Source organism: Oncorhynchus clarkii, chromosome 29 (genome assembly GCF_045791955.1).
Source record: "Oncorhynchus clarkii lewisi isolate Uvic-CL-2024 chromosome 29, UVic_Ocla_1.0, whole genome shotgun sequence".
NCBI lineage: Eukaryota > Metazoa > Chordata > Actinopteri > Salmoniformes > Salmonidae > Oncorhynchus > Oncorhynchus clarkii.
Genome location: NC_092175.1, coordinates 31,017,058 through 31,032,350, shown reverse-complemented (window position 1 = coordinate 31,032,350; position 15,293 = coordinate 31,017,058). Strand labels below are relative to the sequence as shown.

At 42.5% G+C, this 15,293-nt stretch overlaps 2 protein-coding genes across 4 annotated transcripts; both read left to right on the top strand.

The window, feature by feature from the left end:
- Positions 1-137: 137 nt before the first annotated feature.
- LOC139388196 (protein INCA1) lies at positions 138-1,808 on the top strand. Its single transcript, XM_071134756.1, has 5 exons — positions 138-257; positions 370-492; positions 604-679; positions 791-1,011; positions 1,583-1,808. Exons 1-5 carry the CDS (start codon positions 157-159, stop codon positions 1,806-1,808), a joined length of 747 nt encoding a protein of 248 aa, XP_070990857.1. The 5' UTR covers positions 138-156.
- Positions 1,809-2,892: 1,084 nt separating this feature from the next.
- Positions 2,893-6,289, top strand: LOC139388546 (TNF superfamily member 13). Of its 3 annotated transcripts, none has more exons than XM_071135266.1 (6): positions 2,893-3,185; positions 4,394-4,484; positions 4,577-4,624; positions 4,979-5,100; positions 5,186-5,324; positions 5,449-6,289. In XM_071135266.1, the coding sequence occupies exons 1-6, from the start codon at positions 2,991-2,993 to the stop codon at positions 5,556-5,558; spliced, it is 705 nt and encodes a 234-aa protein (XP_070991367.1). In that variant the 5' UTR covers positions 2,893-2,990; the 3' UTR covers positions 5,559-6,289. The 3 variants fall into 3 exon arrangements, with proteins under 3 accessions (XP_070991367.1, XP_070991366.1, XP_070991368.1); XM_071135265.1 differs by having other exon boundaries at positions 2,909-3,185; positions 4,574-4,624; positions 5,449-5,686; XM_071135267.1 differs by lacking the exon at positions 4,979-5,100 and having other exon boundaries at positions 2,909-3,189; positions 4,411-4,484; positions 4,574-4,624; positions 5,449-5,667.
- The last annotated feature ends 9,004 nt before the right edge of the window (positions 6,290-15,293 follow it).

Below are 15,293 nucleotides of genomic sequence, written 5' to 3'. Positions count from 1 at the left end.
CGTTAGCCTATTAAAATTTGTTTTTATTGTAGGGTCGTTCTGGTATTGGCTAGGATACCAGGCAATAGTTTTATTTCAAGACTATTATTAATTGATTAAAGGTCACGTTCTACATTAGTATTCGTATTTCAGCTGCTTTTCCCTCCCAGGGTAACAATGTGGCACCTAGCAGACAGAGTTGTTAATAATGCTGGGCATTTTACTCCGGTAGAACAACCAGAGGCAGAAGATGGTGATCAGTTCCTCTCGTTTGCCAAGTGAGTTGCTTATGTTGCAAGAGTTCAGAACGTATTTTTTTTTTTTTTAAAGTTAAGCCATTATTTCAGGTAATATGAGGCTTGCTTTGTGTTGTATTCTTCACACCCTCAGGAGGTCCAAGGTTGTGCAGCGTCAGTGTTCAGAGATGGAGACTGAGCCTAGCCCTCCCCCACAGTCTAGCTCCTTGTGTCAGAGTAGAGACAATTTCTGGCACAGGATTCTATGTCAGCCAAGGTGGATGTCCTCTTCACTTTCACCACCAACAATCTCACTTTTTTATAAACACAAGGTTTAGAAATGCTCCAATCAAATTCACTCTTACTGATAGAGTATGCTGTTTCTTAGTGACGTGTCTCCTGAGCCCACCCCATCCTACGGCCCAGTTCAGATGCAGATGTTCTCAAATAAACCTGAAGGACTAGTGAGTACCCTAAGACTTGGTAAACATGTTTCACTGTGGCTGTCATTTTTAAAATGGCACATCCTACGATTGAGTTTTCAGATTTTATTTTGCCATTATGTTTACACGCAGGTTGGTGTGGACATGGCAGGATCACCTCCAGCAGGACAGAGAGTTAAAAAAGGGGGAAGGCTGGGTCTAGGAAAGCTACCTTCTCCAGTGGAACTGATGGGCCGGAAGAAGAAGGGGAGGACAGGGGGTGCAGCACAGAGCAGCCAGGTGGTGCAACCCAGGGTGGCAGCAGTGCTGCAGCACATTGGGGACCTCCGCAGGAGACAGAGCTCTATTGACCAGTAAGTGAAAGGTTTCTGATGCTAGATAGTGCATAGGGGACATTGGAGATGGATGGCCTGTGGCTCGTTGGTATTACTTGTTGGTTTTACTGTGCCCTCAGGGTAGAATGAGGGGAAACTGATTTTAATTGGATGCAATGGGGGCAGAAATGTGGTTATACATTCAGTGCAGGTGTAAAGGACATCATGCTGCTTGCTTAGCGAATACCACTTCTTACCGATTCGGCCCATACCTGGCAGGAACTCTGCCTTGCTAGGACACGTGACCGCCCTCCTGAACCGTCTTACCAGTCAGCGCCACGCAAAAAGCTACTGTAGCTATTCGCTGGTGCAAGTGGGGACACTTCAGGCTGAGGATTAAGTTTCACACATCCCCATGTGCTACACAGGGATAGAAATCTACAAAGGCAACTCTGAAAGGCTGTTGAGTCAAAGTAGAATATCATAGGTGACTAAATAAAACAGAAAAACTCATATTATTCCTACTTTTACCATTGTTGGTTGACTTTGGACGATAAGCATTAAATATAGAACAGTTTTTAAAATGAACCCAAACACGATCATGTCCCAGGTTGAAGCGGGGGAGTTGGTGGGGCTCCAAACCCAGGTGTAAGGCAGAAAAGGGCCGTTCCCAGAGGCAAGCAGAGGACAGCAGCATGACTATCAGCACCACAGTGGAGAAGCAGGATGAAGCTACGGACTACCTCAGTCCAACCCTCACTCGTCCTTACACCCAGAAGGAGGCATGGACTCAACTCTCACTGACTGATATTATATTTAAGAGTAACTGGAATTGAGGAAGCAAATGTGGATATCCCTTATTCGACTGTGATGTCTTTGCAGGGTCTGTTTGGAGGATTTGAACAAGCATCCCATCTTGCTCCTGGAGGAAATCCGATGCTGTCATTTGTCCTGGCAACTGCTGATAGACAAGCCAAGGGGGGTTGGCAAGGCCCTCGTCTGTCCCACAATGAATTTTGGGGTATTGGGCACACTCCAGAGGAATAATTGAATTTTTGTTACATTTCTCCAAAGCACTTGTAGAGTTCACATTGTATAAGGGCTCATAGTTTGTATTGATCAGATTCAGAGTTTAAGGGATATGTTTTGCAATGTTACAATTACTTTGTTAAGATTTTACTGCTTAAAAATGATGTACAACATTTGGTCAGTTCATTTTATACTGGATAGCCAAGCAATGGAAAAAAAAGTAAATAAATACATAACATTGCATTCCAGTGTGACTAGTATGGTCTTGAACTGGGGAGCGTTATATGAAGAAATGAATTGGAGAAAAAAAAGGATTTGACTTGGTTGCTCACCCTGCTCCTGTTTTGACAGACAGAGCCCATCCCTCTCCTCTGAGAAGTTCCCGAAGGGCTGGCGAGGCGGTCTTTGAGGTAGTGGAGTGCGAAACTGGTGGCATCAGCCTTCAACTGAGTCCATCTCTCAAAGGACCCTTTGACCTGTTCTGTCATAGCCAGACAAGCACATAGGCCTGACTAGAAGTACATGTATTCATGTTTGGCTATCAAGTACTCCTTTTCCCTCGAGAGCCAAGCATATATACATTCATTAATTATAATGTAGTCTACAGTGCTTCAAACCTACTGAACTGTATTCCCTTTTCATTAAGTTATTACAATCAGTTATTTTTATGAACCACTTGCCTGTCTTGGTCACTGCCTTTCTCAAAACAAATTGTAGTACAAACATTTAATAAAGACATTAACTTTAGCTTCATACTTTTGTAGGCCTACTGTAGCCTATCACTTTGTTTTCACACGTCCTCCAGGTCTTCATAGCAGTTTTGTAATCCGAGACTGCATGAGTCATCGTTTTCCAAATGATGGGATGATGACATGAAGAAAGTGAAAGTGCACATTGTAACGGGATCATTACGGCCCTGACAAAGCCTTCATTTAAAAAGGACGCCATCCCCTCGTCCTCGTAACAGTTGGTATCGCCTGTGTGACATAATGACAAACCGTTATACAGTACATTTTCATGGCTCATATCTGCTGTACGCTGTGTCGCTGTTCTTGGCCTGCTTGATGGTCCTGCAGTCCAACCGGGTCAGAGAGATGCAGGTCGAACTGCGGGAGCTGCGTCAGTGGACCAGTCTGGTGTGCGGGGACATAAAGGAATCGTCTACTGATATCTCGCGCTGCGGGGTAGGTGAGTTCGTACATTTACTAATAGGTTATAGGCTACACGAAAAAGAAAACACTATTGTGAAACTTTGCTTGATGTGTGAAGTAGCTCTATGTTTTTGAGAATTTATAAGAAGTCAATAAATATTCGTAGGCTAGGCCTACCCACTAGGAAATGTCAGATTTTGAAGTAAGGAATCCAGATGCTTGTTAATGCTTAGAACAATAAGGCCAATTTCACCACAATTATCAATGGAGTTGAAGTCTAGAAAATGATGACAATGACTTAATTGTTTGCCACCAGGGTTGGGTAGTTGTTACATGTAATGTGATTACAAAATAACCTGGAAAAATATTGAAATCAGACGACATGCTTTTGGAAAACTAGATGATTATTTATTGGATTACTTTTAAAGCCAGAAAGGATGTTTGTGAAAAAATACATGATCATACCTTTCGGTTTCCTCAATGACATTCAATTCAGAATCTAAAATAGGTGCAAGTTTAACTTTGTTCAGCCTGACCACAAGCCAGAGACCACTACGATGACACACCAAATGCATTTGATGAATCCTTTTAGTCTTGCAGGGGTGGGCAATTCCAGTCCTCGAGAGCCTGATTGGTGTCACAGTTTTTCCCCATGTCCAGCTAACACACCTGACTCCAATAATCACCTAATCATGATCTTCAGTTCAGAATGCAATTTGCAATTAATCAACTGTGTTTTCTAGGGATGGAGAGAAAGTGTGACAATCATGCGCGAGGACTGGAGTACCCCACCTCATGCCCCATAAGAGGAAAATAATCCAAAAGTAACAAAGTAATCTGATTACGTTACTGATTTTGAGTAATCCTAAAGTTACGCTGCTGATTACAATTTTGGACAGGTAACTAATAACTGGAACAGTTTACATTTAGAAAGTAACCTACACCAACCCTATTTACTACATATCTGAAACATTTGACTCCTATCACGCTATCAGCTGATGTGTAAAGTATGATTTGAGAATTTATGAGACATCAATGAATATTCTTAGGCTAGTGGGCTATTTCTAAGTTATTAATGCTTTGGAGTTCGAGCAATAAGGTTTATTATCCACCACACTTCTCAATGGAGTTGAAGTCTGGAAAAGGATGACAATTACTTGATTGTTTACCACATATCTGAAACAACGGATTCTTGTCACACTATGAGGTTCACATCTGATGTCATCTGGCATTTGACACAGATATCTGACTCTCACAGACATACACAATGGAATGGAATTCGAGGAAAGAGGGAGATTTCAAGACATGGGAGACGGAGACAGCGGCGCACTGGTCAGTCCCTTCCGACGCGCACACACACACACACACACACACACATACACACAATTTACTTAATCATTTATAATTTCCATGTCATCCAGCAGGGAGTAGTGCCTTTCTTCATCTTGTTCCTCTGTCATCACACTCATATGGTGAGTCGAATGGGCAATGAATTCACATCTATACTGTACATTCTCTTTCTCTCTCTCACACACACACACGCTATAGCCCTGTTTATACCTGTCACTAACATGCGTCCTTATCTTGTCCTGATTATGCCAGTTTAAACTTATAAGATATTTTCAAAATTAGATCACTATGCCTCTTTTAATTGTCTACACCTGGCTAAAAATGTTGGCACAATCGGAATGTGGACAACATCTGGAAAAAGGACGCATGTTAGAACCCGGTATAAACGGCGCTTTGCATTAACTACAATACTCTCAAACATGATTTTGTCTCCAACATACACATACTCCATGTTTTTAACCACTATGTTGTCTCAGATGAAGATGATTACACTCTGGTAGAATGGGCTCTAGGACTGAGTCGTCTAGGGGAGGGGCTGCAGGTCTTTGGAGAAAAGGTCACCGTGGTAACCGAAGGGACTTACTTCATCTACAGTCAGGTAGCCTATTAAAACTAGACATTGTCATCTCTAGAGAGGCGGTCAAGCCAAGGTCCCTCTATACCATCACTGTGTTTGTGTACAGGTGCTGTATAAAGACACCACATGGACTATGGGTCATGTCATCAAGAAGCGTCTACATGGTATTGAGACCATCTTGATGAAGTGCATACAGAGTATGCCCAGCAACATCACTGTGGCCCAAAACACCTGCTACACAGCCGGTGAGTCGACTCAACCCCGGCCAGCGTGTGTTACAAACAACATTCAAATTAATTACTTAGAATACGGAACACAATTACAGCACTACTACACCCAGTGCTGAAGTTACTGGTGTTTCTCTCCCAGGTGTCCATTACCTGGAGCCAGGATCCACTCTGGAACTCTCCATTCCCAGGAAATCTGCTGGGCTTGTCCTCAAGCCTCACTCCACCTTCCTTGGCATGTTCAGGATCTGACACTGAGTGACGATCTAACACAAAACCATGTCTCTCCAGAACCCTACAATCACTGCCTATAATAACCCGACATGCTGACCTACTGCATTGTGTTGCCTGATATTTAATAAACTCTTATCAATATCAAAAGTTTTGCAAGTACTACTCAGCCAGTGTTTTCCTTTCAGCACTCATATTGCGGTAGCCTGATACAGAACAGTCACCAAATATCACAAAATGTAGCCTATTTTAGCATCGGAAAGTGCACAGATGTAATGTTTTAATTCCATGATAGAAAATACATAGGATATTAATCAAGCAAAATAGTGCAGTAGTACAGTGACCCAATATCAAATTTCAAGTTTTAATGATACGTACACAAGTACAGTGAAATGTCTTTCTTGCTAGCTCTAAACAGTACAGTGAGTGGTGACCCAATATGAGTACAGTGTACAGCATCATTGTGAATTTCCCTCTGCTAAATTAAACGTTCTCAGTTTGCCATCCTTGTCTATTGAAGACTGATGTATAATCCAACAGGGACCTCTTGTGGTCAATGCAGTGCGTTCAAAATGTATTCAGACCCCTTGACTATTTCCACATTTTGTTACGTTAAAGCCTTATTCTAAAATTGATTAAATTGTTTGTTTTTTTCAATCATCCATCTACATACAAAACCCCATAATGACAAAGTAAAAACAGGTTTGTAGACATTTTTGCAAATGTATTCAAAATAAAAAACTGAAATATTATTTACACTTACATAAGTATTCAGACCCTTTACTCAATACTTTGTTGAAGCACCTTTAGTAGCGATTACAGCCTAGAGTCTTCTTGGGTATGACGCTACAAGTTTGGCACATCTGTATTTGGGGAGTTTATCCCATTCTTCTCTGCGGGTCTTCTCAAGCACTGTCAGGTTGGATGGGGAGCGTTGTACTGAGTAAATGGTCTGAACACTTGGAAATGTTATATTTCAGTTTTGTATTTGTAATACATTTGCAAACATTTCTAAATAACTGTTTTTGCTTTGTCATTATGGGCTATAGTGTGTAGATTGATAAGAACAAACAATTTAATCCATTTTAGAATAAGGCTGTAATGTAACCTGTAACAAAATGTGGAAAAAGTTAAGGGGTCTGAATACTTCCTGAATGCACTGTACAGTGGGGCAACAAGTATTTAGTCAGCCACCAATTGTGCAAGTTCTCCCACTTAAAAAGATGAGAGAGGCCTGTAATTTTCATCATAGGTACACTTCAACTATGACAGACAAAATGAGGGAAAGAAATCCAGAAAATCACATTGTAGGATTTTTAATGAATTTATTTGCAAATTATATTGGAAAATAAGTCAATAACAGAAGTTTATCTCAATACTTTGTTATATACCCTTTGTTGGCAATGACAGAGGTCAAACGTTTTCTGTAAGTCTTCACAAGGTTTTCACACACTGTTGCTGGTATTTTGGTCCATTCCTCCATGCAGATCTCCTCTAGAGCAGTGATGTTCTGGGGCTGTTGCTAGGCAACACGGACTTTCAACACCCTCCAAAGATTTTCTATGGGATTGAGATCTGTAGACTGGCTAGGCCACTCCAGGACCTTGAAATGCTTCTTACGAAGCCTCTCCTTCGTTGCCCGGGCAGTGTGTTTGGGATCATTGTCATGCTGAAAGACCCAGCCACGTTTCATCTTCAATGCCCTTGCTGATGGAAGGAGGTTTTCACTCAAAATCTCACGATACATGGCCCCATTCATTCTTTCCTTTACACGGATCAGTCGTCCTGGTCCCTTTGCAGAAAAACAGCCCCAAAGCCTGATTTTTTCCCACCCCCATGCTTCACAGTAGGTATGGTGTTCTTTGGATGCAACTCAGCATTCTTTGTCCTCCAAACACGACGAGTTGAGTTTTTACCAAAAGTTCTATTTTGGTTTCATCTGACCATATGACATTCTCCCAATCTTCTTCTGGATCATCCAAATGCTCTCTAGCAAATTTCAGACGGGCCTGGACATGTACTGGCTTAAGCAGGGGGACACGTCTGGCACTGCAGGATTTGAGTCCCTGGCGGCGTAGTGTGTTACTGATGGTAGGCTTTGTTACTTTGGTCCCAGCTCTCTGCAGGTCATTCACTAGGTCCCCCCGTGTGGTTCTGGGATTTTTGCTCACCGTTCTTGTGATCATTTTGACCCCACGGGGTGAGATCTTGCATGGAGCCCCAGATCGAGGGAGATTATCAGTGGTCTTGTATGTCTTCCATTTCCTAATGATTGCTCCCACAGTTGATTTCTTCAAACCAAGCTGCTTACTTATTGCAGATTCAGTCTTCCCAGCCTGGTGCAGGTCTACAATTTTGTTTCTGGTGTCCTTTGACAGCTCTTTGGTCTTGGCCATAGTGGAGTTTGGAGTGTGACTGTTTGAGGTTGTGGACAGGTGTCTTTTATACTGATAACAAGTTCAAACAGGTGCCATTAATACAGGTAACGAGTGGAGGACAGAGGAGCCTCTTAAAGAAGAAGTTACAGGTCTGTGAGAGCCAGAAATCTTGCTTGTTTGTAGGTGACCAAATACTTATTTTCCACCATCATTTGCAAATAAATTCATTAAAAATCCTACAATGTGATTTTCTGGATTTTTTTTTCTAATTTTGTCTGTCATAGTTGAAGTGTACCTATGCTGAAAATTATAGTCCTCTCTGATCTTTTTAACTGGAAGAACTTGAACAATTGGTGGCTGACTAAATACTTTTTTGCCCCATTGTATATACATACGCACGTAGTTTACAGTAGGTGACGGTGTGCACCTCTAACAAGAATATGGACTGGGGGAGAGAGAGAGAGGGCCAGCAATTGCACCGGGGAATGTTCCTCCGTGGCTGTTTCCGAAACCAAGTGTAGATGTGGACATGATTGAGGGCAGGAGAGAGGGGGTGAGGACGTGAGAAGAGGTGTGGAGAGAGAATAGGTTTTATTTGTTTTTAAGGATATATACAGATAGTTCAAAGGATCCAATCAGTGGCAGAGTGGGGGCTTGGGTGTGTTTATTTTTTTAATGTATTATTATTACTATTTTTAACCCCTCCACCCCTCATTGGAGGACAACTATCTTTGTTGATTTTTCGTTTGTTTTGCTACATATACAGTTGAAGTCAGAAGTTTACATACACTTAGGTTGGAGTCATTCAAACTCGTTTTTCAACCCCTCCACAAATTTCTTGCTAACAAACTATAGTTTTGGCAAGTCTGTTAGGACATCTACTTTGTGCATGACAAGTACTTTTTCAAACAATTGTTTACTGACAGATTATTTCACTGTGTCACAATTCCAGTGGGTCAGAAGTTTATATACACTAAGTTGACTGTGCCTTTAAACAGCTTGGAAAATTCCAGAAAATGATGTAATGGCTTTAGAAGCTTCTGATAGGCTAATTGACATCATTTGAGTCAATTGGAGGTGTACCTGTGGATGTATTTCATGGCCTACCTTCAAACTCTGTGCCTCTTTGCTTGACATCATGGCAAAATCAAAATAAATTAGCCAAGACCTCAGAACATTTTTTTAGACCTCCACAAGTCTGGTTCATCATTGGGAGAAATTTCCAAACGGCTGAAGGTACCACGTTCATCTGTACAAACAATAGTACACAAGTATAAACACCATGGGACCATGCAGTCGTCATACCGCTCAGAAAGGAGACGTGTTCTGTCTCCTAGAGATGAATGTACTTTTGTGCGGAAAGTGCAAATCAATCGTGACTGTTTATTTTTTAAACATTGCTGTGGCTCTGTGAAACCAAACAAAAATTAGTGCATGGCAAAAAGATAACGGTGGCTAAATGCCAGAGGGGATGAGTCATTAAGAGGAGTTACTATGACGTTTTCATCTTTTGAGCTTCTAGTCATGAAATCTATGCAGCCGACTCAATCACTTTTTTATAGCTACTGTTTACAGGCCTCCTGGGCCATATACAGCGTTCCTCACTGAGTTCCCTGAATTCCCATCGGACCTTGTAGTCATAGCAGATAATATTCTAATTTTTGATGACTTTAATATTCACATGGAAAAGTCCACAGACCCACTCCAAAAGGCATTTGGAGCCATCATCGACTCAGTTGGGTTTATCCAACATGTCTCCGGACCTACTCACTGACACAGTCATACTCTGGACCTAGTTTTGTCCCATGGAATAAATGTTGTGGATCTTAATGTTTTTCCTCATAATCCTGGACTATCGGACCACCATTTTATTACGTTTGCAATCGCAACAAATAATCTGCTTAGACCCCAACCAAGGAGCATCAAATGTCGTGCTATAAATTCTCAGACAACCCAAAGATTCCTTGATGCCCTTCCAGACTCCCTCTGCCTACCCAAGGACATCAGAGGACAAAAATCAGTTAACTACCTAACTGAGGAACTTAATTTAACCTTGCGCAAGACCCTAGATGCAGTTGCACCCCCAAAAACTAAAAACATTTGTCATAAGAAACTAGCTCCCTGGTATACAGAAAATACCCGAGCTCTGAAGCAAGCTTCCAGAAAATTGGAACGCCACACCAAACTGGAAGTCTTCTGACTAGCTTGGAAAGACAGTGCCGTGCAGTATCGAAGAGCCCTCACTGCTGCTCGATCATCCTATTTTTCCAACCTAATTGAGGAAAATAAGAACAATCCGAAATGCATTTTTGATACTGTCGCAAAGCTAACTAAAAAGCAGCATTCCCCAAGAGAGGATGGTTTTCACTTCAGCAGTAATAAATTCATGAACTTCTTTGAGGAAAAGATCATGATCATTAGAAAGCAAATTATGGACTCCTCTTTAAATCTGCGTATTCCTCCAAAGCTCAGTTGTCCTGAGTCTGCACAACTCTGCCAGGACCTAGGAATAAGGGAGACACTCAAGTGTTTTAGTATTATATCTCTTGACACAATGATGAAAATAATCATGGCCTCTTAACCATCAAGCTGCATACTGGACCCTATTCCAACTAAACTACTGAAAGAGCTGTTTCCTGTGCTTGGCCCTCCTATGTTGAACATAATAAACGGCTCTCTATAAAGTAATAAAGCCTCTCTTTGAAAAAGCCAAACCTTGACCCAGAAAATATAAAAAACTATCGGCCTATATCGAATCTCCCATTCCTCTAACATTTTTGAAAAAGCTGTTGCGCAGCAACTCACTGCCTTCCTGAAGACAAACAATGTATATGAAATGCTTCAGTCTGGTTTTAGACCCCATCATAGCACTGAGACTGCACTTGTGAAGGTGGTAAATTACCTTTTAATGGCGTCAGACCGAGGCTCTGCATCATTATTTTGGAGAGATTGGAAACCCAAATTGGTCTACAAGGACAAGTTCTGACCTGGTTTAGATCTTATCTGTCGGAAAGATATCAGTTTGTCTCTGTGAATGGTTTGTCCTCTGACAAATCAACTGTAAATTTCGGTGTTCCTCAAGGTTCCGTTTTAGGACCACTATTGTTTTCACTATATATTTTACCTCTTGGGAATGTCATTCAAAAATATAATGTTAACTTTCACTGCTATGCGGATGACACACAGCTGTACATTTCAATGAAACATGGCGAAGCCCTCGCTGGAAGCCTGTGTTTCAGACATAAGGAAGTGGATGGCTGCAAACTTTCTACTTTTAAACTCGGACAAAACAAAGATGCTTGTTCTAGGTCCCAAGAAACAAAGAGATCTTCTGTTGAATCTGACAATTAATCTTGATGGTTGTACAGTCGTCTCAAGGAAAACTGTGAAGCACCTCGGCCTTACTCTGGACACTGATATCTCTTTTGACGAACATATCAAGATTGTTTCAAAGGACAGCTTTTTCCATCTGCGTAACATTGCAAAAATCAGACATTTTCTGTCCAAACTTGATGCAGAAAAATTCATCCATGCTTTTGTTACTTCTAGGTTAGACTACTGCAATGCTCTACTTTCCGGCTACCCGGATAAAGCACTAAATAAACTTCAGTTAGTGCTAAATACGGCTGCTAGATTCCTGAATAGAACGAAAACATTTGATCATATTACTCCAGTGCTAGCCTCCCTACACTGGCTTGCTGTTAAGGCAAGGGCTGATTTCAAGGTTTTACTGCTAACCTACAAAGCATTACATGGGCTTGCTCGTACCTATCTTTCAGAATTTGGTCCTGCCGTACAGGCCTACACGTACACTACGGTCACAAGACGCAGGCCTCCTAATTGTCCCTAGAATTTCTAAGCAAACAGCTGGAGGCAGGGCTTTCTCCTATAGAGCTCAATTTTTATGGAATGGTCTGCCTACCCATGTGAGAGATGCAGACTCAGTCTCAACCTTTAAGTCTTTATTGAAGACTCATCTCTTCAGTAGGTTCTATGATTGAGTGTAGTCTGGCCCAGGAGTGTGAAGGTGAACGGAAAGGCACTGGAGCAACAAACTGCCCTTGCTGTCTCTGCCAAGCCGGTTCCCTTCTCTCCACCTGGATTCTCTCTGCCTCTAACCCTATTACAGGGGCCGAGTCACTGGCTTACTGGTGCTCTTCCATGCCGTCCCAAGGATGGGTGCGTCACTTGAGTGGGTTGAGTCACTGACGTTGTCTTCCTGTCTGGGTTGGTGCCCCCCATTGGGTTGTGCCGTGGCGGAGATATTTGTGAGCTATACTCGGCCTTGTCTCAGGATGGTAAGTCGGTGGTTGAAGATATCATTAAGCCATACAACAGAACACAGGTGAAACTAATAAGACAAAACAAACAGACAAACGAAAAAGGGATCGGTGGCGGCTAGTAGGACGGTGACGATGACCACCGAGCACCGGGAGCCAACTTCAGCGGAAGTCGTGACACTGTTACCTCCTTAAACAGCTCAACTCACAGGTCAAGCTTTTGAGGTGCCCTTCACTGTCGAATAGAATATCTCCGCTCCTCCTGGGCTTCCGGTGGTGGACCAGGTTCGGGTAGATGGTCAGGCTCTGTCTCTCCCGTACGTCCACAGTCAGGAGACTAGTCCTGGGGGTCGTTATTGTTCTTGTTCTCTCGGCATGTCTCTGCTGGGGTGTTGGACCGTAGCAGATGATCTTGAAGACTTAGTTTTTATCAAAGATTCTCTGTAATTAGTATTACGCGATCAAACTGATTAATCATGTAACTGTAATTAACTAGGAAGTCGGGGCACCAAGGAAAATATTCAGATTACAAAGTTATCATTTCCTAAAATAACTTTTCAGGTATTTTCATATCTGATCCATAGTCTTCTGATTAATGAATTATTTACTTTACCTCACGTTAGTCTCATTCCAAACGTCGTAAATTGTTGGTTATCTGCACGAACGCAGTCTTCACTATGAGTCATCTATACATCAATTGTCTTAAATCATTTATTTATTTCTAACTAAGTAATTCACAGAAATGCATACACAAAACAACAAAGTAGATATGGTTACAAGAAATGGTAGGAGAATGTGCCCTAGTGGGTTAAACCGGCATGGCGGCTTGTTAGACAAAAGGGAAGTGGGGGTCGACTAAGAAGTCACTGCGGAGTTAATTATAACAATTGAAATGCTAATCCTTTACACATGAACACTAACTCATTCGGGAACAATTGCAATAAATATACACTGCTCAAAAAAATAAAGGGAACACTAAAATAACACATCCTAGATCTGAATGAATGAAAGATTCTTATTAAATACTTTTTTCTTTACATAGTTGAATGTGTTGACAACAAAAGCACACAAACATTATCAATGGAAATCAAATGTATCAACCCATGGAGGTCTGGATTTGGAGTCACACTCAAAATTAAAGTGGAAAACCACACTACAGGCTGATCCAACTTTGATGTAATGTCCTTAAAACAAGTCAAAATGAGGCTGTGTGTGGCCTCCACGTGCCTGTATGACCTCCCTACAATGCCTGGGCATGCTCCTGATGAGGTGGCGGATGGTCTCCTGAGGGATCTCCTCCCAGACCTGGACTAAAGCATCTGCCAACTCCTGGACAGTCTGTGGTGCAACGTGGCATTGGTGGATGGAGCGAGACATGATGTCCCAGATGTGCTCAATTGGATTCAGGTCTGGGGAACGGGCGGGCCAGTCCATAGCATCAATGCCTTCCTCTTGCAGGAACTGCTGACACACTCCAGCCACATGAGGTCTAGCATTGTCTTGCATTAGGAGGAACCAGGGCCAACCGCACCAGCATATGGTCTCACAAGGGGTCTGAGGATCTCATCTCGGTACCTAATGGCAGTCAGGCTACCTCTGGCGAGCACATGGAGGGCTGTGCGCCTCCCCAAAGAAATGCCACCCCACACCATGACTGACCCACCGCCAAACCGGTCATGCTGGAGGATGTTGCAGGCAGCAGAATGTTCTCCACAGCGTTTCCAGACTGTCACGTCTGTCACGTGCTCAGTGTGAACCTGCTTTCATCTGTGAAGAGCACAGGGCGCCAGTGGCGAATTTGCCAATCTTGGTGTCCTCTGGCAAATGCCAAACGTCCTGCACGGCGTTGGGCTGTAAGCACAACCCCCACCTTTGGACGTCGGGCCCTCATACCACCCCCATGGAGTCTGTTTCTGACCGTTTGAGCAGACACATGCACATTTGTGGCCTGCTGGAGGTCATTTTGCAGGGCTCTGGCAGTGCTCCTCCTTGCACAAAGGCGGAGGTAGCGGTCCTGCTGCTGGGTTGTTGCCCTCCTACGGCCTCCTCCACGTCTCCTGATGTACTGGCCTGTCTCCTGGTAGCGCCTCCATGCTCTGGACATTACGCTGACAGACACAGCAAACCTTCTTGCCACAGCTCGCATTGATGTACCATCCTGGATGAGCTGCACTACCTGAGCCACTTGTGTGGGTTGTAGACTCCGTCTCATGCTACCACTAGAGTGAAAGCACCGCCAGCATTCAAAAGTGACCAAAACATCAGCCAGGAAGCAAAGGAACTGAGAAGTGGTTTGTGGTTATCACCTGCAGAACCACTCCTTTATTGGGGGTGTCTTGCTAATTGCCTATAATTTCCACCTGTTGTCTATTTCATTTGCACAACAGCATGTGACATTTATTGTCAATCAGTGTTGCTTCCTAAGTGGACAGTTTGATTTCACAGAAGTGTGATTGACTTGGAGTTACATTGTGTTGTTTAAGTGTTCCCTTTATTTTTGTTGAGCAGTGTATATATTTACGCTCAGTGTGTCTTCTTGATCGCTGTTGAAAAGTTTGTTTCTTTTGTAGAATTGTCCGTCTGTCTCTCTCTGTCGTGGTTATAGTGGATAGTTCAGAGTGACATTCATTCATGTTGTTGTAGAATGGATGTTTTGGCGGTTGTCGTTCTTCGCGTTCAATGATACTGAATTCCTAGCTGCAGATGAGTAATTAATATCAAAGACTTGTTCTTATTCTGTCGGTATCGATAGTCTAAGAGTTTAACCACGTGGTATGGTTAAAAGATTCAGCAATGGTCTGCAACCTTCGTCCACCCGTGATTGAGAGAAACATAGTCTGCTGAGAATTTCTCAAAGTTGGGTTTTATTCGGAATTGCAGAAAAGGGGCTGTCCCAGGATGCCTGACCCTAACTGGGCTCATGGGCGGTCCTCTGATTTAGTTCAACTCAAAAGGGTATTGGAATTTCCGTCATTAATGTTAAGGGAATTTTTTTTAATCAATAATGACTAATTATGTATACATTTCAATCAGGACTGACTAATCAGAATACTATTATTTTACTGTATATGTACTAATCAGAATACTATTATGTTACT

What these genes read in the sequence shown, in the direction of transcription:
- LOC139388196 (XM_071134756.1), top strand. Translation starts at nt 157, where the DNA reads ATGTGGCACCTAGCAGACAGAGTTGTTAATAATGCTGGGCATTTTACT. An exon ending in AGGATTCTATGTCAGCCAAG is followed by an intron (nt 493 to 603) that starts GTGGATGTCCTC and finishes GCTGTTTCTTAG; the next exon opens with TGACGTGTCTCCTGAGCCCA. An exon ending in AGACAGAGCTCTATTGACCA is followed by an intron (nt 1,012 to 1,582) that starts GTAAGTGAAAGG and finishes ATCATGTCCCAG; the next exon opens with GTTGAAGCGGGGGAGTTGGT.
- LOC139388546 (XM_071135265.1), top strand. Translation starts at nt 2,991, where the DNA reads ATGACAAACCGTTATACAGTACATTTTCATGGCTCATATCTGCTGTAC. An exon ending in CTGATATCTCGCGCTGCGGG is followed by an intron (nt 3,186 to 4,393) that starts GTAGGTGAGTTC and finishes CATTTGACACAG; the next exon opens with ATATCTGACTCTCACAGACA. An exon ending in AAACACCTGCTACACAGCCG is followed by an intron (nt 5,325 to 5,448) that starts GTGAGTCGACTC and finishes TTTCTCTCCCAG; the next exon opens with GTGTCCATTACCTGGAGCCA.